This window comes from Felis catus, chromosome C1 (assembly GCF_018350175.1).
Source record: "Felis catus isolate Fca126 chromosome C1, F.catus_Fca126_mat1.0, whole genome shotgun sequence".
In the NCBI taxonomy this organism is placed as follows: Eukaryota; Metazoa; Chordata; class Mammalia; order Carnivora; family Felidae; genus Felis; species Felis catus.
In genome coordinates this window covers 9,500,517-9,526,750 of record NC_058375.1, presented here as the reverse complement: position 1 = coordinate 9,526,750, position 26,234 = coordinate 9,500,517, and the positions used below count along the sequence as shown (strand labels likewise).

General features: G+C 50.6%; 1 protein-coding gene across 1 annotated transcript in view; it reads left to right on the top strand.

Annotated features, from left to right (window-relative positions):
- The window catches only part of LRRC38 (leucine rich repeat containing 38), a 35,139-nt gene extending 26,647 nt beyond the window's left edge, over window positions 1–8,492 (top strand). The window contains exon 2 of the mRNA XM_011284635.4: window positions 6,983–8,492. Coding sequence (XP_011282937.2) covers window positions 6,983–7,239 — 257 coding nt within the window. The 3' untranslated portion in view covers window positions 7,240–8,492. The remainder of the gene's footprint in view (window positions 1–6,982) is intronic.
- Window positions 8,493–26,234: the final 17,742 nt, after the last annotated feature.

Here is a 26,234-nt window from a genome sequence, read left to right as displayed (position 1 = left end):
AGAGGACAGAAGACAATTTCGTTTCAATTTCCACCTCAGACTAATATGATGAGAAAAATGTCTTCTCTCTTGTTGCTGAGGAACAGCACAGAGAGCACTGTGATGGGCCCAGATATTTGGGCAGACATTACTAGGTGTGCCCAGGAGCGCGTTTTTGGATGAAATGAACATTTGGACCAGGAAAGTGGGTACAGCAGAGGGTCCTCCCCAAGGTGGGTGGGCCTCATCTAATCAGTTGATTAGAACAAAACCACTGGCCCTCCCCTCCTGTGAATAAGGGGGAGCTCCTCCTGCCTGATGGCCTCAAGCTGGGGCATCAGTTCTTTCTTTCTTGCCTTCTGACTTGAATTGAAACATCGTCTCTTCCTGAATGTTGAGCCAGTATTCAGACTAGAAGTGCACCCTCGGTTCTCCTGGGTCTCCAGCTTCCTGGCTGTGGATTTGGGAATTTGTCACCTTCCGTAATCATGGGGGCCAGTTCCTTATAGTAAATCCCTTTACACACACACACACACACACACACACACACACACACCCTATTAACTGTCTCTGGAGAACCCTGACTAATGCAAGCACCCTCCTCAGATATCTGGAGTCAGGTGTGGGCACAATTTGAAACCTTGCAAATCTGAACAAAACTAACACTTTTTTTCAAGCACAAATGGTGGCCAGGCGCCACGTTAAGAGCTTTTCAGATATCCCTTTATTTCATGCTCATGACCATGAGCCGGAGGTCTGTTCTGAGACTCACTAGAGGCTGTCCCTCCACGTCTGCATTTCAGAACCCATCTCCTGACGAGGGAGACTTCTCCAGTCGGTCTAGGTCAGGGCGTGGGAACAGGAGGGTTGCTGGAGAGTTCTAGAGAGTCTCTTTAAGAGACAACCTGCCCAAAGGGAACTTGTTCTGAGTTGCTGGGTGGGGCTGTGCAGCCCCGGGAGAGTGGGTGTGGCAGGGCAGTGGTCAGAGCGTGGACTTGAGCCAGACTGGCTGGGGTCCCTCTCAGCTCTGTCCTTCCCTGGCTGTGTGGTCTTGGGCAAGTCACTTGATGTCTCTGTGCCTCAGTTTCATCATCTGTAAAATGAGGATAATTACAGTAGGTCGCTCATTGGGTTGGCATGAGGATTAACTAAGCTGACAGGTGTAAAACCCCAGTTGCATCACCTAGCACACACACAGTGCTGTATCTGTGCTGGCTTTTATCTGCTCTTCTTAACTCGGACAGCTGAAGAGAGACGGGTCAGGAAAGGAGGGAGAACGTTCCAAATCAAGTAGGGACATCCCAGCGACTCCTTCCCTTCCCTCACGTGCCCATGCCCACCCGCCTTTCCACTCACCCTGTCCTGGTGACCCTCCTGTTAGACCTAAAGTCCTTGAGGCCTGAACTGTGTCTTTCTCTTCTTCCTTCTTTCCCTCCCACCTTCTCTCCTTTCCTTCCTTCCTCTTTTCCTTTCTTTCTTTCTTCTTCTTCTTCTTCTTCTTCTTCTTCTTCTTCTTCCGCTTTTTTGGTGTGTGCTTCACAGCCTCTAGCATAAAGCTTCGCTTGTTTTGTTTCATGCCCGAATCAAAGAAAGCCATTTAATAACTAAGCTCAGCAATGGATAACAGCCCTGCCTTAGAAGGTAACTTACTTTTCCAGGCACTTCCACCTGAAGTTCTCAACCAGAGGGACTTTAGTCCCCCCACCCAGGGGACATGTGGCACTGTTGGCAGACATTTGTGATTGTCACACTGGGTGGGGTGCTACCAGCATCTAGTGGGTAGAGGGCAGGAATGCTCATAAACGTCCTGTACCTTGTGGGATAGCTCTCCTACAACAAGTGTATATATATATATATATATTTTTTTTTTTAATTTTTTAATGTTTATTTTTGAGAGAAAGAGACAGAGACAGAGACAGAGCGTGAGCAGGGGAGGGGCAGAGAGAGAGGGAGACACAGAATCTGAAACAGGGCTCCAGGCTCTGAGCTGTCAGCATGGAGCCCATTGCGGGGCTCGAACTCACAAACCACAAGATCGTGACCTAGGCCGAAGTCCGACGCTTAACCGACGGAGCCACCCAGGTGCCCCCCAACAACAATGATCTGATGCAACATATCAATAGTGTCAAGGGTGAGAAGCTCTGGTCTAGAGTAAGATCCTGCAGGGGAGAAGAGGGGACGGGACCCCCAAAATCAGATTACCTTGACTCCTGAGTTTGCAGCCTGCCTAGAACGTGTCTCCGGAACGCTCTCTCTGGCAGCAATGCCCTGCCCCCTCTCCTGGGCCTTGTCTGCCCAGCTAACGCTCTTTGTCTGACTTTTTTTATTCCTCTGCCTTTCCTGAGCTACAAAAACCCATGAAGACACTGTATCTTATCGTGCTAGCTCCATCAATTGTGGTTCCAGAGTCCCTCACCCCTGGTGGGTTTGCATGTGACGTTTGGCAAACAAGCCTGTTTCTTCCAGCCGCAGAGAAATGTGAGATGACATTTTCTAAAAGGGTCACTTTGTAAAAATGCCAAGCTTAATCTCAAGGCACAAAAAACATCGTAGAAATCAGAATTGACTCAAGGAGTCTTGGCAGGCCAAGGTTGGGTTTAAACAGCAGGTGCTGTGGGCTGGTGTTGTTCTGTTGTGGTTGTTTTCCAGTGAATACGGCTTATTGAGGACAGGGACTGCTGGAAAGTTTCTCTAGATAACAGTGACCTGTTGCGGGTTTGAAGATTACAAATACGGTAAAACCTCGATTTGCGAGCAGAATTCGTTCTGGAAATACGCTTGTAATCCAAAGCACTTGTATATCAAAACGAATTTCAAGAACCATTGGTTCAGTTGTGATCATGTGACATGATGATCATGTGCCATACGACTTGTATTGCAAGACATCGCTCGTTTATGAGGTTAAAATTTACTAGAAATGTTTGCTCGTCTTGCGGAACACTCGAACAAGTTACTCGCAATCCAGGGTTTTACTGTATTATCTTAGAGTTAGAAACTGTCTGTGTTTCATGGAGTCCATTCGCGTCTACCTTGTTTATGTTCATAACATCTTTGGCTCAGGGGAAGGGGTGTTTAGAAGAGGCAGGTCAGTGGATTTTTCCCACTTTTCCATTGAAGAAAACTGTCTACAAGGGAACCCCAATATAACTCTGTCTTCAAGTTCTCCTATTCTGTTCAAATGCATTTAAAATGCTCATAAGAAGTAAACAAAACTTTGGCTTCTGCCAAAGCATAAGAGACTCTTAAAAACTGAGAACAAACTGAGGGTTGATGGGGGGTGGGAGGGAGGGGAGGGTGGGTGATGGGTATTGAGGAGGGCACCTTTTGGGATGAGCACTGGGTGTTGTATGGAAACCAATTTGACAATAAATTTCATATGTTGAAAAAAAAACCACTTTGGCTTCTTTCAGAAAAAGAAAGTCAAAAACTAGTCAAGCATACCTGGAGAAAGACACAGAGTTTTGTCCAGCTAATCCCTTGGGGATATAAGGTCGGCATTGAATCAGGGAGAGGAGGTGCTGTAAGGCTGGTTGCCAGGCAACGGCTCCCATGGGGAGGAGAGCATCAGCCCCAGTGGGTTGGCTGTACATTACAGAAAAGGTGAGCCAAGACCCAAGGAGGGAGGAAGCCTCTGTTTTTGAGCTGGGGAAGGAAAGATATGCAAATAAAGACCCAAAGGGTGGTCACTGGGTTGCCGTGCAATTAGCAAGCTGCTCTTTGCAGTACAGAAGCCAGTTAATTAGTGAGATGTGAAGAGATCATTCTGACTTTCAGATAATTCGGGAGATGGGTTGAGGGCCAGCTTTCTGAAACCTGGAGGCACTGAAAAAGAGAGGAGTTGAAGGTTTTCCTGAAAGTTGAAAGGAAGCCAAAGGTAAGTGTCCTGCAGTGTCCTCACCGCAATGGTGTCCTCACATTTCCGGGAAGGTGTGTTGCTAAAAGCAAGCTGTGAAAACTCTTGATGCTTCAGTTTTTTTCATCCATAGAACAAGCATAATGGTACCACCTACCTCATGAACTTGTTGCAAGAATTAAAAGTCAGTATGTACGTAGCAGTTAGAAGAGTGTTTGCACATAGTAAGTGCAGTATGAGTCCTAGTTTCTACTGCTTTATTTTTCTCCCCTCTTCCAGATCAGAAACAGATGATCTGATCTCTTTATGGATTTTAATATTAAGCACTTTCTTGTACCTGAAGTTTGTGAAATCATGGTAGTAACTCGACTTTGTATATAGTTCATATTGTGTATCAGTCAGGATGTGTAGATTACCCTTGGTAACAAACAGTCTTTGCTGGCTGACTACTCACCCGAGTCTTTATCTTTTGTTCATGCCCAGTGAGAGTTTGTAGTACTTTTCTAGGGTGCCACAAGAGAATACCCCAAACTGGGTGACTTAAATAACAGAAATGTATTTTCTCACAGTTCTGGAGTCTGGAAGTCCCAGATCAAGGTGCTGGCATGGTCAGTTTCTGGTGAAGCCTCTCTTCCTGACATGTAGATGGCCACCTTTTTGCAGAGTTCTCACATGGCCTTACCTCCGTGCACATGCAGAGAGAGAGAGTGAGTGAGATCTGTGAGAGAACGAGATCTCTTCCTCTACTTTTTTTTTAATTTGTAAAAATTATTTATTTTAGAGAGAGAGCACACATGCACAAGCATGGGAGTGGGGGCAGAGGGAGAAAGAGAGAATCTTAAGCAGGCTCCACACTCAGTGCAGAGCCTGATGTGGGGCTTGATTCCACAACCTTGAGATCATGACCTGAGCCAAAATCAAGAGTTGAACATTCAACTGACTGAGCCACCCAGGTGACCCATGTCTCTTCCTCTTCTCTTTTTTTTTTTTTTTAATTTTAATGTTTATTTTTGAGAGAGAGAAACAGAGCACAAGCAATGGAGGGGCAGAGAGAGAGGGAGACACAGAATCTGAAGCACAGAGACCAATGTGGAGCTTGAACTCATGTACTGTGAGATCATGAACTGAGCTGAAGTCGGACACTTAACTGACTGAGCCACCCACGTGCCCCCTGTCTCTTCCTCTTCTTATGAGGACACCAGTCCTATGAGATTAGGGCCACGCCCTTCTGATCTCATTTAACCTGAATTATCTCTCATTATTATCTCTAATTACAGACACATTGAGGGTTAGGTCTTCAACATATAAATTTCAGGGGGATACAATTCGGTCCAGGTTGGTGGTACAGGTGGGGCCTCTGTTCATGATACTCATTTGGAGACCCTGGTGAGCTGGGGGCTTCATCTTCAGCTGTGCTCACCTCTCCCACCTCAGCTCATACTAAATGCCCCTTTGCTCACTCTTCTGCCCCTGGCTACGTGGTGTTCCCCAAACACCAAACTCTTTGCCAACTTCCTGTCTCCTCTGCCTAGACTGGTCTTTTATGACTGGTTCCATCTCATTCTTTAGATCTTCACTAAAATAGTACCCCGTGAACACCCATCTAAAGACGGTCCTCTGTCCCAGACACTCATCCTTTCATGCTAGTGTGTCATCTTAACATTTATGTGTTTCTTGATCTACTCACTAACTGTCTAAACCTAAGCTGCATTAGGTTTTGTTCACTGCTGTATCCCCAGGGCCAAGTATATAGTAGATACTCAATAAACGTTTGTTGAATGCATGAATGAGTATCTGTCTTCTAGAATTGATACTCTCTGAGTGTAGGGGCCTTTTTTTTTTTTTTTGGCCTTGTTTATCACCAATCCCTTGGCACAGGATAAAGCGCTCAATAAATGTGGGTTGAATGAATAAACGAGTATCTGGAGACCCATCCTTATGGGGCTCAGATTATCATGCCTTGGGCAAGTTTTCCTTTGGGCTTACTGAGTCAACAGAGGGTGTAGAATTCACCCATAGCTGTCTCTCCCTCTTCCCCTGATGGCATGATGAGGATTCTTATTGTATGTGAAGAGCTTAGGACAGCATCTGGCCCATGGTAAGTTCTAGTTAGCATTTATGGTTATTGTGTTTTTTTAATTAATTTATTTGAGAGAGAGAGAGAAGGCATGCGAGTGAGGGAGATGGGCAGAGGGAGAGAGAGAGAATCTTAAGCAGGCTCCATGCTCAGCATAGAGCCTGACGTGGGGCTTGATCCCTGGGATCATGACCTAAGCTGAAATCCAAAGTCGGACGCTTAACCGACTGAGCCACCCAGGCGCCCCATTCATGGTTATTGTTTTAAAGCACTTTCTCACACGTACTCAGATGCCTTGTTTTTCTGGACTGGAGGGTATGAAACTCCTTTTTAAATGAGCCAAACACTCTTCCAGTGAAATCTTAAGGGGACCCTCAATATATAACACAGAGGTTAACAAGGGCTCCTCTGGGCACAGCTGGAGTGGATGTCTCGGAAGCTCTCAAACTCCCCGGGGGAACTCACATCTTAAAGCACTCTTCAGGTGGTTGTGAAAAACACGGAGGCCTCGCAGAAGCTTCAGTACCTGCTGTTTGAAGGCCTCCTTCACATATAGCCTATTTTCCCCACTCCTGTCGCAGGAAACCCCTTCTAGGGTAGTTCTGTGCTAACCCTGTTTGTGCCCTGGGGACAATGACGGAGAAGATTGGGGCAGTGACGTTGCCCACTGGAGCGTATTGTATGGATGGGCACTGTCACCCCCCTTCCCCTCCCCCTGCACTGGCCCCTCCTCCACCCGCCACCCCCAAGGCCACATAGTACCCAGGTCTGGATGAAGGTCTACAGAGGCCCTGACCTTGAATCTCCCCTTCTATCACCATCTGAGTGGTTCAAAACCTAGAGTTCCACACCTTAAGAGCAGAGCAGGGGAGACCAAGGCGTTCGGATTTTCTCATGGTGGTTACTCTGGGACTTTAAAAAACAAACAAACAAAAAAGCTTATACAATCAATCCCCTCCCCTCTTCCGTTCTGGGGGAACACTCCTGCTCTGCACTCGGTAAGCACTCGCCTTGCCAACTTCTAGGCAACCCTGCAGACCTCTCTCTCACCCCTCCCCCTGCCTCTTTCACAGGCCGTGAGGAAATCCAGTGCTCTCTGCCCCTGGGGAACAGGAGGATATTCCTGCACGAGCTGTCCGAGGCCAGCTTCAGCGAGTGTAGGTTCAGCCTGTCGCTCACGGACCTGTTCATCATCATCTTCTCGGGCGTGGCGGTGTCCATCGCTGCCATCATCTCCAGCTTCTTCCTGGCCACCGTGGTGCAGTGCTTCCAGAGATGTGCCCCCAACAAGGACACTGAAGACGAGGAGGACGAGGATGAGGACGACTGAGCCGCCCCCTCCCTTCCTGGATTGCCAGAGCCCAGGCGGGGCTCCCCTCCGAGCCTAGCGGGAAGAGGGGAAGCTGGAAGTGGGAAGCAGTCGACCCGCGGTGCCCAGAGCAGCACCTGCCCCCGGCCGTGCACCTGGCCGTGCACCTGGCCGCGCACCTGGCCACACACCCCGGATGCCCGCTGGGACCTCCCATCTCAGAGTTTAAGACCTTAGGGGTGGACGAGCCCAGGAAGGATTCTGGAGGGACCTGCCTCTTGGCTTGAGGTTCGAGAATGGGGTAGAGAGAGGCTTCCCCGCTGACCCTGAACCCCAAGTGGGGGGGAGCAGACGCTTGCAGCTCTGACCACCGAGCTGGCTTGTGCATCTGTTCTCTGGCCTGGCTTGGGACACTGAGCAGCAGCCTCTTCATCCCGGGATGCAGCCGCTCAGACAGGGACTCACGTCCAGGACCCTGTCCCTGGAGTGGACTTCTGCCGTACCGGGCTTCGGCAGCCTCTGGAGGTCCACAAGACAGACCCCCATTTGGCTGAACTGGCGCTGAGGGGAAAGCTAAGATCTGGCCAAAGGGCGTTTGTCGCTGTAATTTGGTGAGCAGGTGAGGAAGACTTTTCCTGACAGAGCTCACACCCTGTCCTCAGCCCGAGAGGAAGCAACCTGTAGAGGAAGGAGGGTCCGTCTTGTATACAGTCTCCATGGCCTCTGTGCCCCATCACTCCTTCCCCTGAAACACAGCCACTTGTCTCCCTTCCCTGGCCCCTTCCCCAGCCCCCCCACCACTGGAATCCCTCCTCAGCCAGCTAATGCCTGGCTGGTCTCTGTTCTGGCACGGGTCCAGACTTGTCACCTCCAGAACTTGTGGTAAACTTTCCCCCGAGGCCAGGATTCCAAAAAGCAGGTTGTGCTGGACCAAGAAAATGCTAAAAAAACAAAACAAACAAACAAACAAACAAAAAAAACCCCAGAGATTTGGCCTCTGAGAAACCTCCATCGGTGGCCTTAGGGTGTGTGTTACATTTCCTTGGAGCATAGTTTGTGACAGGCCGTGTTTTCCTGGATGTGGAAGACGGTGCTGGGTTCAGAGATAATATGAAGCCACGTCATGTGCCTGGCGGGTTAATGTAGGGCGATGGTGTCAGCAGCATTGGACTCTGCTGGGGACTGAGACTTTGAGGGAGCCTGAGAGAAGCCCTGGGTGTTTCTGGGAACCACCTCTCCACTGTTTCTCCTAATATATTCCTTATGTGCTCTTCCTCCATTGCTCCCTCCCATCTCTGCCTCTACAAAGACCCACCGTCGCTGGCTAAGGGCCAGGCACTGGTCTGGGCAGCGTGGGTGTGTGCTGAATAAGAAGACAGGGCCCCTGCTCGCTTGGCCTCTTTGTTTTTAAGTTTATTTATTTATTTTGAGAGAGAGAGATGAAGAGGGGCAGAGAGAGAGGGAGAGAGAGAATCCCAAGTAGGCTCCGTGCTCTCAGGGCAGAGCCCGATTCAGGGCTCGATCCTGCAAACTGCCAGATCACGACCTGAGCCAAAACCGAGAGTTGGATGCTCAACTGACTGAGCCACCCAGGCGCCCCTCTCCTGGCCTCTGTTCTTGCGGGGGAACCATAAAACGAACAGGTAGACAGAACTGTAATTAAGGTGGTGATAGGCACCGTGAAAGAAAGAAATGAGGTCCTGCAACAGAGTAATGGTAGAAGCTATACAAGAATGGGTAAATGGGTATATTAGCCAGGGCTCTCCAGAGAAACAGAACCCACAGGGGATATGTATTCTATTATATCTATTACTGTTTGTCCATCCACTCATCCATCCAACCATCCATCCATCCATCCATCCATCTAGATTATAAGGAATTGACTCACATTATATGGAAGTTGCAAAGTCCCAGTATCTACTCCTGGCCAGCTGGAGACCCAAGGGAAAACAGTGGTGTAGTTCCAGTCTGAGTCCAAAGGCCTGAGACTGACAGAGCCACTGGTCTCTGTTCTAGTCCAAGGGCAGGAGAGGACTCAGCTCAAGCAGTCAGGCAGACAGAGAAAGCTGGGGCTTGGGGCGGGGTGGGGTGGGGTGGGGGTGGGGGGATAATTCTCCCTTCCTTCACCTTTTTGTTCTATTCAGACCCCCAATGGATTTTGATGCTGCCCGCCCACACTGGGGATGACATTGTGCTTTACGGTGTCTACAGATACAATGCTATTCTCATCCAGAGACATCCTTAAGGTCATACCCTTAATAATGTTTCACCACATGTCCAGGCACCCCGGACCCAGGCAAGTTGATGCATGAAACTAACCCTCACATCAGGGAAGGTCTCATTGGGTAGCTTCAAGCTGAATCCTGCCTCCTTCCCTCCCTCTCTCCTCTTCTTCTACTCTCTCTACTCCTCTTCCCCCTTCCCCCTGGAGGAGACTCGGGCCCCTGTCTGGCCCCCAGCATTGTTGGCCCCAGGGGAGACCACTAGCTCAGGAGCTGTCTTGTCACAGAGTCACTGGGCAGGTGGGCAGCATCTTTCACACGCTCCGTTACACCCCAGCGCCAGAAGGAGCCACCTCTGTGGGCTCCCCCTCAGCTCAGGTACCACTTCCCTGGAGAAAACTGTGTGAGCAGCCTGAAGGCGGTCGTCATGAATGTTAGGTGCTGCGTGAATTCCAGGTTCCAGCCATCATGTGCACCTTCCTGTGAATGAAGGCTCACGGAGAAGGTGCTCAGTCAGGGGAGGGGACTCTACTGACACCGGGCTACCTGAGAACAGGGAAAAGACCATGGCAGAGGTGTGTGTCACAGGCTCGGAGGCTGAGAGTGTGAGGCACAAAACAGTCTAACGTCAGCACCTCCCCAGCCTGGCCGCGGACTCACTGAGATTTGTGTGGGGTCAGAATTGCTGTCTGTTGTCACAGGGTCCAGTCCCCACCCCCGGGAGCACCCTACCAGGGACACCACTAAAGGCCCTGGATCCAACTGGGCCCCTGCCAAAGTTACAACTTGTTTCTCCCAGAATCCTGGGGAATTGGTGCCCCGGGCTGTGAAATTAGTACCACGGCCTTGGTCTGATGGGTTCCAGTGGGACTTAATGAGTCTTAATGAGACTTAATGAGTCTATTTCACCCCTCATGGCCAACAGAGTCAGCTGTTTCCTTAGAAGGCACAAGCCCTGCATGGCACAGGGGCCCGTGGTTATTTCTTGAATGAACGAGTGAGTGGGGGAGGGACAGCCAGGGACAGTTGGGCACAGATCAACCCCCACTTCTGCTGGCTGCACCCCAGAGTTTTGGAAGGAACATGACTCTGGGGAAGAAGGGCTTTAAAATATTACCAGCTGAAACCATCACTGCCTGGACATAAAGCCTGTGAAACGCTCAGGACGTTGGGGACGGGAGGGACATCCAAGCCCAAGAAAATATATACTGACCGGGAGCCCCGGCTCCACTGGGAAAATGCCTTTCAAGAAGTGACAGTGGCACAAGCAAGAGGCAGTGACTCAGTGATCTCTGGCTGGCTGTGGGGTCTCAGGTTATAACTAACAGCAACAAGACAATGCTACATACTGACTGAGGGCCTCCTGCACCAGAAATACCCCCTGTCAGATCACCACCAGTGTCATCGTGTCTCAGATGTCACCTCCTCAGAGTAGCACAGTACCTCGTGCTACTTTCTGCACAGCACGTACCCATGATGTGACATTGTTCCACCTGTTTACGTGGTTATAGTCTACCTCTCTGGACTGGAACAGGAACTCCCCAAGAGCCGGGATTCGGGCTGTCCGTGTCCCCAGAACCGTGCCTGGCACACAGCGGTGGCACAACCAATACGCATGTTGATTAAAAGACCAAACAAAAGAATTCCATGCACCATACCAGGAACACCACAAACATAAGCTCTTTTCAAACCTCTTTATAACTCCGGGGGAGAGCTGCTACTATCCCAAATTTATAGATGAGGGAAACTGAGGCTCAGAGAAGGTGGGTAGGTGACAGGACCTGGCAGAGCTAGACCAGATTCACATTTGGGCTTGGAGGCCTGTGCTCCTGGTTACGATCATAGTTCGTGTGCATCGAGGACACTCTATGCTAGATGCTGGACGAGACCCATTAGGCGACTCACAACCCCTGTAAGGCAGTGTATTCATCCGGGTTTCCCCAAGAAATAGAACCAATAGGATGCATATAGACAGAGAAAGAGATTTATTCTAAGGAATTGGTCCGTGTGATGGTGGAGGCTCACAAGTGCAAAATCTATGGAGCAGGCTGGCAGGCTGGAGACCCAGGGAAGAGCCAGTCTTGCAGTTCAAGTTTGGACACCGTCCCCTGTATAATCCCCTTTTAGTTCCACTTAATGGAACTGAGTCCACGAGGCCACATCATGACTGGGCGATTTGCTTTCCCCAGAGTCTACCGGTTTAAATAATCTCAGCTAAAAACACCCTTGTAGAAACATCCAGCGTAAGGCTTGACCGCACATCTGAGCACCAGCCACCTTGACCCAGGAAGCAAACCATCACACACAGGTACCATTATCACTTCCCCTTTTACAGACCCATCGCCTCTGCGTGGCCGTTGAGAGAACTGGTTTGGGCCTGGGAGTAACCGGCCTGGCAGGACACAGCCCGTGAGGGAGTGGAGTTTGGCCACGGGGCACCCACCACCGCTCACTCTCTCTCCACCCAACTGCATGCCCTTCTCAGGCCAGCGGGAGCGGGCTTGACGGGGACAGCCCGGGGTGGCGCTCTTCTCGGAGTGGTGTGCTGGGCTCCAGGAAGAATAGCTGCCCTTGCTGGGTGCAGCCAGGATGAATTCATTTGGAGTCTCGAATCTAATGTCTTAGACCCCTTCCGGAGAGTCAAAACCACCAAGACATCTTGTCTCATTGTCTTGCTCTCCTTGATGTCTGATGACCAGGATTCTGGCAGGCATCACAGATGAATTCACCTTATGATGATGACAGCGGGTACCCCCAGTACAGCGCTTGACCCCAGGCCTGGGGCCCCAGCGCTTTAGAGGGTCCTATCTCCGCCTTACTCTGAGCTCTTCCCCCTGGAGTGAAGGATCTGTAGGGGACAGGGTACATACTCACTCAAAACCAATGCCCTCTTCTAGAACATTCTCTGGAAACACAGGACCCCAGAATTCCCCGCACAAACGATGTCAAATGATCTGCACCCACCATCCCTCTGCCAGGATGGACCGAGTGGCCAGGCAGTAGAGGTTGGCAGGGTGTGTGAACAGAGGTTGGCTGTGCAAGCTGGAGTATCCATGTAAGTGTGCACAAGACCCCCGGAGGCACAGGATAGAAGAGAACGGGGGAGGTCTTAGATAGCTCAGCTCTCCCCACATGCCACATTCTGGTGCAGATTTCTAGGAATGCAAGAATCATTTGAAGCCGGTTTTCCAAGCATTAAGAAGGTAATTCTGCCAAGGTAGCTGGGTGGAACACTTCTTATCAGTTCATCTTCATTTATGACGTACAACGGTTCCGATGTGGGTATGTGAAGGGTATTTTTACTCTTGTCCTGGCTTCATGGATTCTGACAGGGGGGCCTGGGTACCACAGCAGCAACCAAAGGGCAGCCACAAGCCCCGGTTGTGGCCCTAGGGGCCAACACTGCTTCTGCTCTGCAGAGCTGACCCACACCAGCCTTTGTACAGAAAGCATGAAAAATGCACGCACACCAGTTGCGTTCACCACCCACAGAGAAGGTTTGCATTGAACGTCCATGCTTCAGCCACCCCCTTCTCCCCCTCCTCCTCTTCCTTCCCCCCACTCCCTGCCATGTCCCTATAGGCTCAGATGACCAAAGTTACAGACACGAATTCTAGGTTCCAACAGCGGCTGGGGGTGGGTGTTTTTTTCTAACGCTATTAAATTTAACTGGACCCTGGAGCATATCAAGTCTCTAAGTCTCCTTAACATCCCGCCACCACCAGCTGAGCCAGCCACCAGCCCTGGGCCTTGGCCATAAACTCCTTTTTAGTGGCTCCCAGTAGCCTTGAGGGTTAAGTAATTTATTATTTGCAAAAATGGTGTATTGAACCCTGTATGGTAAAGCCACCCCAAAGCAGACCCCTGTGGGTTTCATGTGCCTGCAGTCAACAAGGTAGCTTTGTTCTTTAAGACTCCAGGCTAATGAACACACATCCAAACTTGAAATTGTTTTTCCACGGAAAAGACTTTTTAAAAATGAAAAAGAACACTTTTCTGCTATTTGCAAATGTGATCCATTTTTTGAAAACACACCTTTCCAGGGTGCGAGTTGTTATATTTTGGCCTTGGCAAAAAATACGACGTGCTTTTTGGTAAAACCTCATACCTGTGTTTGGGACCATTCATTAAGAACTCATTTGCTGTCTGGAGTTTTGCTGGTATCTAAGCTCAGAATTGGTTTTCCAAGAATCATTCTTTTTTTTTTTTTTTAATTTTTTTTTCAACGTTTATTTATTTTTGGGACAGAGAGAGACAGAGCATGAATGGGGGAGGGGCAGAGAGAGAGGAAGACACAGAATTGGAAACAGGCTCCAGGCTCTGAGCCATCAGCCCAGAGCCCGACGCGGGGCTCGAACTCACGGACCGCGAGATCGCGACCTGGCTGAAGTCGGACGCTTAACCGACTGCGCCACCCAGGCGCCCCTAAGAATCATTCTTTTAGGGTGTGCTACTCAGTATAATACCACCATCCAAGCCTCTAACTGAATAATCAGAGTGAAGTAGCCATAGGTCTACCAGTCTCCAAAAGAGCCCTTGGGCGTGGAAGGTTAGCTCTCCAATGGAGTGCCTCTCTGCTCCGTCCTTGTAGCCAAGTGCCCTTGGCCATGCCATGGACCCTCTTGAGCCACAACAATGAAACAATGGGAGGGACGTCCCACCCAGCACCTGGCACACAGGTCCGCCCCCATTTCTTCAGAATCCCAGTGGTGTCTCCTTGAGCGCTCACAGGTGCATAGTAGAGGGGACCGTCTCAAGAGAACCAGAGAATCATAGCCAGGATCCCAGCATCAGATAACAGGAGCCAAAGGCGAGCAATCTGAAGACCTCTGACACATAATGAAGGAGCTCAGTTGTCCTTGTCACCATTTTATAATCAGTCCCCAGCCCCACTGCTAGTGGCCTGGCTGTCCTCGATGCGTTTTGGTGCTCACAGAGTCTGCATAAATGTCAGAGGCGGCTCTTACGTGCGAAACCTGAGCATCCCCGGGGGTCCACTCGCCAGAATACAAATGGCGCCACGTGAAGATTCGTTCAAATGGTGTTGTCGTGCTGGATCCCTGCCTGACTGCAAGTCCATGAAAGTATTGCCCTGCCCACTCCCCACCCCACAGACTCTAAGTATTTCCGGGGATGGAGAGTCTCTCTCAGGCTTAAAACGCACCCTGAACTGGTGTCCACCAAGCATCTATCGTGTCTGCTGAAGGTTTACCTTTGTCCTGGACAGTGTGGCCTCCATGAGCCCTGCTGGGGCTCCTTGGGGGACCCTTACCCCATGATTGGTGCCCTGCCCACGTGTTTAGTCCCACACCACCATCCCTGGAGGTGTTGTCACGGGCCACCTTCCTTTCAACCCTCACTCACCCCACAGAGCCTCAGTGTGTTTCTCATGGAAATGGGGACAATGCCCCCTCTTTGGGGTCAGACTAGTCTCTAGGCTAGGCTTAGAAGCAGACCTTCTAAGATCCTTCTAATTTCTCCATTTCTTGGGTTTCCTCCCTGAACACCAAAACCTCCCTCTCATCAGGCCCTCCTCCACTCAGGTTTATCGACACGAACAAATAGATTTCCCAGGCAGGGACACTACCATCCATAGCCATGGCAACAAGCCAGCTTTGGTGGCAACAAGCCAGATGAGGCTCAGGTGGGACAGGAAGGGATATGAACATTGGTGGCATTCAGCACCTCCATTCCTTCCTGATTGGTAGGGGAGGTTGCAGGGATCTGCTGAGATGGGGAAAGCCATGGGCTCTCCACACCCTTGCAAAGCTGCCTGGGAACACAAGAAATGCAGGGCAAGATGTTCCCACCACAGGGCTCCAAGCTGGCACCATGGACGTCTCCCCCAGCCCCATGGAGCCCTCTGCCCCCAAAGATGCCCGTGGTAGTGTAAACTCCATGAGGTCAGACACAACAGGTCCCCATCACTAAACACCTTGAGCAGGCCTGGCAGAAAGGAGCCCGCCACTGTCACATGAATGAGGAACACACACTCTTCTCCATCTGAAGAAGCCACACTAGGGGCTTCCCTTAAGGAAGTACAAGGGATAAGGAGGCAGAGCAGAGTCCAGGTTGGAGTCCAACGCAGCCTATTACACTTGACCCACAGCCACCAAGATGGTTCCAACAGAGTATTTGGGAGTGGTAATACTGGAGCATTGAAAAAGAGTAATAAAATATTCTGGTATGTGAATTGTACTCACATTCCACCTGACTCTTTGCAGGGTGACTGAGCTGGGCCTCTGTTCGTGCAGCTGACCCTTGGTCTGTGTGACACTGCTGTGAGTGGTCCCAGCCTTTGCCAGCCTGCTCCTGTCCCCAGTGCTCAAGCCTGCAGCCCTAGGGCATGCAAGCCTTGCTTGCTCCAGCCTGAGAGCCCTTGCAACTGGCTGTCCCCTCCACTTGGGATGCTCTTCCTCCACATCTTTGCTCCTTCCTTCTGGTCACAGCCCAAAGATCACCTTCTCAGTGAGGCCTTCCCCGTCCATCTCAGCTAAAGAACCGTCCCCTGCCCACCTCTAATGCACCTCACTCTGTTTCCTTCTCTCCAGAGCGCTCATCGCTGTGTGGGCGTCTTGGGTTTTGTTTCCTTGTTTGTTTGCTCTGTCTCCTCCTCTCTTGATGGTAAACTGCAAGAGCAAGGTCCATCCTTGTCTTGTTTATCCTGTAGGACCAGAGCCCGGATCTGTCATGGGCTCCACAGAGCCTCAGTGGTAACTATTTGTGAAGTGGTTGGATGGGTGGGTGGATGGGTAGATAGATGGACGGATAGATGGATGAATTGGTGGATGGACGGGTAGGCAGGTGGATGGATGGATGGATGGATGGATGGATAGATGGGTGGATGGATACCTGGATGGATGGATGGATGGATGGATGGATGGAGGGATGGATGGATGGATAAATGGGTAGATGGATGGTTGGGCATGTAGATGAATGGATCGGTGGATAGAAAAGTTTCTACCCTTTCCAAGGACTTGAAAGCCACACATAATGTGCTAGGAATACAACCAAGAAAGGATTGACAAGACATATTGAGTGTGTTAAAGGAGAATGCCTCTTCACCTTGAGGGGGGCAGAGTTCCGAGCCCAGGGCTATAACCACATCGGGGACCACTTGTTGTGTTTCCCTCCTTAGCAGTTGCCCACCTTTGCTGTAGCTCAGGAGCCTTCCCCTCTGCCCCAGTGCGGGCTGCTGATTACGGATACAACCCCCAGACTTTGCACCTCGCCTTTCGTCTGAGCCCCAGGAAAACAAGCCCTGGTCAGACTGTCAGATTGCCGAGTCCTGTTAGGCTGTGGGGCCACCTCCTCCCCCCTCCTCTCCTCCCTGAGCCCTCCTCCCCCTTACTCTCCTCTCCTTGGCCCTGCCAGCCTTGGCATCAGCGGCGGGGTACTGAGTGATCTCCATCCGTGACCATCTGACCCCTAATTACTCCCGTTAATTACTTGGACAGGCTTTCCCTGCAAGAAAGGCTTAAAACCCAGCGATGGCGAGAGGGGGATGTTCTTCACCTGTCCTTGTCCACCACCTGCCTCTAGAGGGAGGAGACTTTGCACCAGTCAGGTTATTCGATTTTTCCAACCATTTGCTCACAGTGGAGGTCAGTCTGTCCCTTTAATGCGCTCCCTCTAAAAGCTTATTCTCTTGCTAATCCTGAATCTTCTAAAGTGCCTGATTGCTTGCTGGGAGAAATAAGTGTAAGGGCAAGAGAGAGGTGGGGGGAGGGCTCTCTTCAGCGTGGGATTAAGTGCCGGGATGATTTCTGGTCCCCACTCTGACTCCCTCGCCCGGAGCCCCCCAGCCCACACAGCACAGAAGCCCAAGCAAGGTGTAGATGCCCCTCAAACCGGTTCAGGGAGGTTGTGTGGGTCCACACTTCCTCCTGATTCTCCCCCACCCTGCATCAATCCTCCTCGTCCTAGATGCTTCTCACTTGGGACTGGCTCATTCACTCATTCATGCATTCACTCAGTATCTGAGTGTTGACGTGGATCCAGGCACCGTCCTCTATCAGCAAACAGAACAAACACGGTCTCTGACTTCAAGCACTGTCGTAGCAGAGAAAACAAGTAAAGCAATGATCACGATAGAGGTAACGCGTTACCCTGCCAGGAAGTGCAGGTACCCGAAGAGCCCAGGGCAGGGGCCAGCCCAGGGTGAGGGACCAGGAGAAGGGTCCGCGGCTAGAGCTAAGGACTATGCCCAAACTCCTGCTCTAGGACATGAGCGACTTCCAGCAGGCCTTCTAACAGCGTATGGCTGTGTCCCTAGGAGTCCCCCTATCAAGTGCCTACCTGAGGAAGCTTATTAGAATTCACTGTGCTAGCCAACACAGGACAATGCGCCCAACTTCCCTCTCTTAGAGCATTTACTCAAAAGGGCTTTCAGTTAAGGGTGCTTCCTCTGTCCCTTTGAGATTATGCATCTGTCCTATAACTCAGGAGTTTTTCTCTGGGGCCTGGGAGCCATTCCTTTGAAATGTAACCATTAGGAAGGGAGGGCCCCCGGCTCCCAGTCCCTGTGCGGGGAGCACAGGATCCTCACTTCTGTAACTGCCAAGCTGGCAAACGCAGCTGGCCTCATCTCAGGTGCACTGACCACCCTTTGTAGTTTTTCTGAGCAGCCCCCCATCCCGCTCACCTCCTTCCTCACTGTCCCTTTAAAATGCACAGTCAACTCTGGCAGGTCAGAAGAAAACTCCACCCTCCCCTACCGTTTCACCCCTTTAACTAGGGTCCCGCTGTATTTATCTTTGACACCGTGGAGGGGAGGTTTAATCTGAAACTAGAAAGCTGAGCAGTAGTTAGCCAAGCTGAGGGGGTGGGTCTAGGGCAAGGAGGTGGGGGAGAGTTTTCTAGGCAGAGAAAAAGGGAGAAATCAGAAGAGGCTTAGGGGGCTGGAGATGGGAGGGGTGAGGGCTTTGGTGCCTGGCCTGGCCCTGGGAGAGCCTGGGGGCACTGCCTGAGGCTGCACACACCCCACCTCCTTCCCTCTCTCCCAGTGAGCTTCGCCCAGCCCGCCCTGCCCAGCCCTCCCTGCTGCAGCCCCAATGGCTTCCTTCTTATTAAAAACAAAACCTGAGGGGTGCCTGGGTGGCTCAGTCCGTTAAACCTCCGGCTCTTGATATCAGCTCAAGTTGCGATCACAGGGTCGTGGGATGGAGCCCTGAGTTGGGCTCTGAGCTGACAGTATAGACCCTACTTGGGATTCTCTCCCTCTCTCTCTCTCTGTCTCTCTCTCTCTGCTTCTTCTCTGCTCATGCATGTTCTATCTCTGTATTTCAAAATAAATAAACTTGTAAAAACTAAAGTAAATAAAATAAAATAAATTTTAAAAATATTTAAAAACCCGAGGCACCTGGGTGGCTCAGTGGGTTAAGTGTCTGACTTCAGCTTGGGTCCTGATCTCATAGTTGGTGAGTTCAAGCCTTGTGTCGAGCTCTGTGCTGACAGCTCAGAGCCTGAGGATTCTGTGTCTTCCTCTCTTTCTGCCCGTCTCCCGTTGGCGTACGTCTTTCGCTCTCTCTCAAAAATAAACAAACATTAACTAACTAAATAAATACATTAAAAAAAACACAAAAATCGAGATAGGACATACCATCCAGTCCCCCTTTGAAGTGGACAGTCAGTGGTTTGAGTGCACTTGCAATGTGGTACAGGGGTTACTACTCTCTAATTCTGGAACATTCCATCACACAGAAAGAAGCCCCATACCTATGAGAAGCCACTCCCACTCGCCCTCCCTCACCCCTGGAACCACTCATCTACTTCCCATGTCTGTGGATTAGCCCATTCTGGACATTTCATGTAATGGAATCACGCAAATGTGGCCTCTGGTATCTGGCTTCTGTCGCTCAGCATCCTGTTTTTGAGGGTCACCCCTGTTGTGGCATGGGTTCGTATCAGTGCTCCCTTTTCTTTCTTTTTTTTTTTAATTTTTTAATGTTTATTTATTTTGAAGGAGAGAGAGACAGAGTGTGAGTGGGGAGGGGCAGAGACAGAGAGAGGGAGACACAGAATCCGAAGCAGGCTCCAGGCTCCGAGCTGTCAGCACAGAGCCCGATGCGGGGCTTGAACTCATGAGCCATGAGATCATGACCTGAGCTGAAGTCAGACACTTGACCGACTGAGCCACGCAAGCGCCCCTGGGTGCTCCCTTTTCGTGGCTGGATAATATTCCACCGGGGGGGCTACTTGGCCCTTGGCTCATCCATTCATCGGGGGACAGACGTTGGGATTGCTTCCCTCTTTGGGTACCGTGGACAATGCTGCTGTGAACACTCATGTGCACAGGTGGGGTTTAGGGGTTTTTTAGTGAACAAATGTTTTCGATTCTTTGGGGTGTACACATGGGGGTGCAATGGCGGGTCACATGGTAACTCTTTAACTTTTTGAGGAGCGGCCTGTTCTCCGAAGTGACTGCACCACTTTCCATCCCCCCAGCGACGTACCAGGGTTCCAATTTCTCCACATCCTTGACGACACTTGTTATTGCCCGTCTTTCTGCGTATAGCCATCCCCATGGGCATGAAGTGGCACACAGCTTTTCTTCCCTTCCCTCCGGTCCCCGCTGTCTACATCTGGCTTTGCATGCAGAGCGGCACTGTGTGCTGCTGAGAGACCCTCACGAGTCGGTGAGAACACGGCAAACCCAGGGGCTCTGACGTTTCTACCCTTCACCCTGCTCTTTTCTGCATTGCCGGGGAGAAACCCCTTCACCAGGGCAGGTAGCTGACGGCGGCTCATGTCCCAGGTTCCTCCCCATAAAAAGTGCTCAAAAAGGCTGAGCTGGAGAACCTTCCAGCCACAGCATTTTCTGTCCTCATCATCACAGCCCATCTTTGGGTGCAGAGCGTGGTCCTAAACCGTGCTCTGAACTGAACCACACTCTGAAAGGGAGGTCAGCGCCCTGGGGAGAGGAAGAAACGCTCTCAGAACACTTGCTCTGACCCAAGCCGGGTGCAGGTGGACTGTGTCTAGCAGGGCAGGGCTGGGGGCAAGGAGCAGGCTGGTGCGGCCAAGGGTCCTGTGAAAGGGAGGCTGTCCAGACTCTGAAGGGCTCTTCCTTCCCTGCGGCTCTCTGCTCTCAGCAGATGGCATCACCTTTTGCTGGGATGCAGCTCCACTTTGGGAGCGGGAGCCAATGTTCGCTCAAAATCACAATCCCTGACTTAGAAAGATGTACATTTGCCTCCCAACAGGGCAGCTGAGTCACTTGATAAAGGCAGATTGGCCTTCACTGAAACGTCTGGGGCAGGGGTGTGGGGCGTGCATGCGTGTCTCTGGAAGCCCAAGCAGCTGGGATGCAGTTTCCGGTTAGGTTTTGCCCCTCCTGGCACTCCCGCAGGGACTGCGCCTGACAGAAGGTTAGGAACCTTCTGTTCCTTCTGGAACCTTCTGGAACCTTCTCTGGCATTTGGCCTTGGGTGGTTGAAGCCACCACCCGGGAGTTGCCCCGCCCTTCCCGAAGTGATGTGCTGGGACAACGGCTCACAGAAAAACGTTCCTGAGTGGAGCATTGGCCGATTCCTGGGGTGTAAATATAACCGCCCCCCCCCCCCCCGGGTGGATTTCAAGCCACCAAGGTGATGTCACTGAACTCGGAGCTGGGAAGAGATGCATAGAGTTGGTCTCAACCACTGATGGGAGCAGGCAACAACACACCACTGGCCCTGCCCAGAGTCCCCCATTCCCCCAGTGACTGATGGGGGAGGTATCAGGGATTCCAAACCGCTCTCCTTTGTCCCAAGGTGGGACAGGCCCTGGGAGACCAGTCATGCTCTGGGGGTCCCTGCAGGACCAGCCAAAGCCAGCCTTCTGAAACCAGCCTCATACCGTTTCTTCCCCTGGTTTCTTCTGTTTCCTTCACTCCTTAGTGGTGTCTTCCGAGGACTCTCACTCACTCAATCACATGTGCCGCAGATCCTTGGTCTTGGCCTCGGTTTCCAACAGACACGACCCAGGACAGGCCTCTCTGCCAAATGGTGCACATGGGTTTTCTGACAGTGGCGGGACGGAGGGTGTGACCATCCCCCTGACTTTCGCAGGTAGTCAGAATAGCCTGCACCAGGAAGCAGGAAATTGGCCCCCGACTCCGCCACCCATCGGGGCCAAGGCCCTTCTGCTTGGTCTACCCCCACGTCGGACAAGGAGAAGCATGGGTGTGGACCCCATCACCTCTGGAAGATTTGGAAACTTTGGTCAGGCCCCATTCCTGGAATCTCTAGTTCATTGTGTCCAGGTTGGGATGCTTCTTATTTAAAAATGCCTCAGGGACATCTGTTGACCAGGTGAGCACGGAAATCATGGTTCGAGGGCAAATTTCTCAGCCTCTGCACTATTGACATTTGGACCCAATCATTGTCTGTCAAGGGGGCCGTCCTATGCATTAGGCCGCTGAGTGACAGCCCTGGTCTCCACCCCCAGATGCCCGTAAACCCTTCCTCAGTTGGAACAATCAGAAATATCTCCAGACTCTGCCAAATGTCTCCTGGTAGGCAACATCACCCCCTCCCCGCTCCCTGGTTCAAGATCTATGCCCATGAACCTTGAAATGTCACGGCCATCCATCAAACCATGGATTGGACTCCACACAAACCCTTTTATACTTTAAAAAAGCCTTTTGCATGATATTTTCCAGTTATATTTGCATACAGTGTCTAAATATACTTCCTCTTTTTTTAAACTTTATTGTTATTATTACCATTATTCTGATTTTAAGTGAGGGGAAGGAAAACTACTCCCAATTCTAATTCTATCTCTGCGGACACATTCATTTTGCTTTGCCCCACCCCCCTTCGTAACCGTGTCCCCTCTCCACCACTATCTTTTTTTTTTTAGTTTATTTATTTATTTTGAGGGAGGGGGGCACATAGAGAAAGGGAGAGAGAATCCCAAACAGGGTCCGTGCTGTCAGTGCAGACCCTGACATGGGGCTCGAACCCACACATTGCAAGATCTTGACCTGAGCAGAAACCAAGACTCGGATGCTAAACTCACTAAGCCACCCAGGCAGCAACCCCCCCCCCCAACTATCTTTAAATAGAGGCAGTCCCTTCTGAGTCCCTCTGTCACTGCTGCTGTCAACAGAAGCTCCTGGAAGATCTAGGGAGATTCTGAGACCCAGGAGGGACTGAAGGGCTTGGGAAACCAGCAGAAAGTAGGAATGTTGGCCGGGGGCGGGGATGGGGAGGCAAGCCACTGCCCCTGGGAGAGGGGTTCATAACCAAACCACGTCAGGGGCACAGCATTTTCCTTAGCTCCCAGCTGAGTGGTGGGGTCCAGAGGGTCCTTCTAAAGGGGAGCAGAGCGGGTGAAACCCCAGAGATAGGAATATTCAGCAGCCCTCAAAAGATGGTCCTTTGTAAGCAGTCACTTTACATCCCAATAGAGCCCTTGACAGCCAGACAGAGTAGTTTGGGCCCACCATGTTGTGACCTAGGGAGCCACTGAAAGTTCTTGAGCAAGGGCGTGGTGGCACCGGTAATATTCCACAACACAGGAAAGATCCTGACAATTGCTAAACCTCCAGGCTTTCTGATGTCTCTCCAGCTTACAGCAAGCCATCCGACAATAATGGGGCAGGTGGGGGGATGCTCTTGGCAATGGGGGTGCTGAGGGAGCAGGCGGCTCGTCTAGCAGACGGGTACTACTAGCACTGATGGGCCTTCATGGTCAGGGCCTGTCTGGACTATGGCGGGCTGGCCGGCCATCGCTGTAAGCCGCACCAGCTTTGTAAGCCAGGCTCCGACATTGAACTTCAGCTTCCAAGCGCTCTGATATATGGGGCCCAGGGATTTTCTCTTGTGTAAGAGGAGGATTTTCTCAGATTAACCAAAAGGAGACAGGCATCCATAAGGCTCTGGATGAGGCTTTGGGAAGGAAATCTCAGCCTTTCTCTAGGCATATTCTTAATTTTACTGAATCCTCGTGAGTGACGGCGATGCTTCTTCAAACCATCTTGGGATGAAAGACGGAACAAAGAATATGATCATAAGTCCTTCCCGTTGCTCTCTCTTTTCTTTTCTCATAACCTGAGTCTCTAAATCCAAGTAAATATGGTCCTCCCAGGAGGGGTTTACACAAGTCCACAGGCCTTTGGCTGGCAGATTGCTTTTTTAAAATCAGTTACTCAAAAAGGTAGTTGAAACTGTCATTTTCAAACCCTGAGGTGGCATCCAATTCGAAAGTGTTATGCGGACTGCGCCTTCCCCATCGCTGGGGGGTGGGCCCACATCCCTTAGTTTGGGCGGATTCCCACCCTGTCCCAGCATGACACAGCAGCCCAAGAATGCATACGGGGGTGATGAAAATGTTTGGGGACTCGAAAGAAGTGATGGTCGTGCAGACTGTGAATGTACTGAATGCCACTGGATTATGTACTTTTTTTTTTAATGTTTATTCACTTTTTGAGAGATGGAGACAGAGACAGAGTGTGAGCAGGGCAGGGGCAGAGAGAGAAGGAGACACAGAATCCTAAGCAGGCTTCAGGCTCTGAGCTGTTAGCACAGAGCCCGACGCGGGGCTCGAACTCATGAACCGTGAGATCATGACCTGAGTTGAAGTTGGACGCTTAACCAACTGAGCCACCCAGGCGCCCCTGGATTATACACTTTAAAAGGTTAGTTTTATGTTACGTGGATTTCAACGACATTGAAACCAGGGCAGGGTAAAATATATTTTATTGAGGTCAGCATGTAGCCCCTGCCCACTCCTACTCTCCACCTGTTTGACCCCAAACAGAGCTCCTTGTTCTTATATCCTTCTGGTTCCAAACACAAGGCTCCTTATTTTATTTTATTTTATTTTATTTTATTTTATTTTATTTTTTAATGAAATTTATTGTCAAATTGGTTTGCATACAACACCCAGTGCTCATCCCAGCAGGTGCCCTCCTCAATGCCCATCACCCACCCTCCCCTCCCTCCCACTCCCCATCAACCCTCAGTTTATTCTCAGTTTTTAAGAGCCTCTTACGGTTTGGATCTCTCCTTTTCTAACTTTTTTTTCCCCCTTCCCCTCCCCCATAGTCTTCTGTTAAGTTTCTCAGGATCCACATAAGAGTGAAAACATATGGTATCTGTCTTTCTCTGCCTGACTTATTTCACTTAGCATAATACCCTCCAGTTCCATCCATGTTGCTACAAAAGGCCGTATTTCATTCTTTCTCATTGCCAAGTAGTATTCCATTGTGTATATAAACCACAATTTCTTTATCCATTCATCAGTCGATGGACATTTATGCTCTTTCCATAATTTGGCTATTGTTGAAAGTGTTGCTATAAACATTGGGGTACAAGTGCCCCTATGCATCAGCACTCCTGAATCCCTTGGGTAAATTCCTAGCAGTGCTATTGCTGGGTCACAGGGTAGATGTATTTTTAATTTTTTGAGGAACCTCCACACTGTTTTCCAGAGCAGCTGCACCAGTTTGCATTCCCAGCAACAGTGCAAGAGGGTTCCTGTTTCTCCACATCCTCTGCAGCATCTATAGTCTCCTGATATCAGACAAAGGACTAGTATCCAAAATCTATAAAGAACTCACCAAACTCCACACTGAGAAACAAATAATCCAGTGAAGAAATGGGCAGAAAACACGACTAGACACTTCTCTAAAGAAGACATCCAGATGGCCAACAGGCACATGAAAAGATGCTCAACGTCACTCCTCATCAGGGAAATACGAATCAAAACCACACTCAGATACCAACTCACACCAGTCAGAGTGGCTAAAAAGTCTCCTTATTTTATTTTATTTATTTATTTATTTATTTTATTATTTAAAAAAAATTTTTTTTAACATTTATTTATTTTTGAGACAGAGAGAAACAGAGCATGAGCGGGGGAGAGTCAGAGGGAGGGAGACACAGAACCCGAAACAGGCTCCAGGCTCCGAGCTGCCAGCACAGAGCCGGCACAGAGCCCGACGCGGGGCTCGAACTCACGAACCGCGAGATCATGACCTGAGCCGAAGTCGGCCGCTTAACCGACTGCGCCACCCAGGCGCCCCAAAAGTCTCCTTATTTTAAAGCCCCAGCCACATTAGGGGTGCCTGGGTGGCGCAGTCGGTTAAGCGTCCGACTTCAGCCAGGTCACGATCTCACGGTCCGGGAGTTCGAGCCCCGCGTCGGGCTCTGGGCTGATGGCTCAGAGCCTGGAGCCTGTTTCCGATTCTGTGTCTCCCTCTCTCTCTGCCCCTCCCCCGTTCATGCTCTGTCTCTCTCTGTCCCAAAAATAAATAAACGTTGGAAAAAAAAAACTAAAAAAAAAAATAAAGCCCCAGCCACATCCCTGGTTTCCTCAAAATTTGACATTTATATCCGTTGTTCCCAGAATTATGATCTCCAGTGCTGTTCCAGCTCTGACCTGCTCACCCAGGCTTCTTATCTCCTGTCTAAATGGGAGTTCCAAGGGCTACTCCAAGCCAGCTGTGCGCAGTGGGGCCCCCAAATGATGGGGGTGTTCTTTAATACGATAGCTCATGAAAACACTGAACCAAGAAGGAAGTAGGAAACAAGCAGGGGGTTGAGGGGGCCACTAGATCACGACTCCAAGCTGCTCTGCCCTTCCCTCCGAAGCCTGTCTGTACATCTTATTTACTGGTTTTCTTGCGCATTGCTGGACAGAGATACTACAGGGAGGCAGGGCTCTCAGATGGCCCCCAAGATTCCTACCCCCTCGTGTGCAGACCCTTGTCCATCCCCTCCCTTTGAGTGTGGGTGGAACCGAAAAAATGATGGGATTTCAGTCCTGCCATTTGGTGGCATCTAAAGGTGATGGGACTTTGCAGAT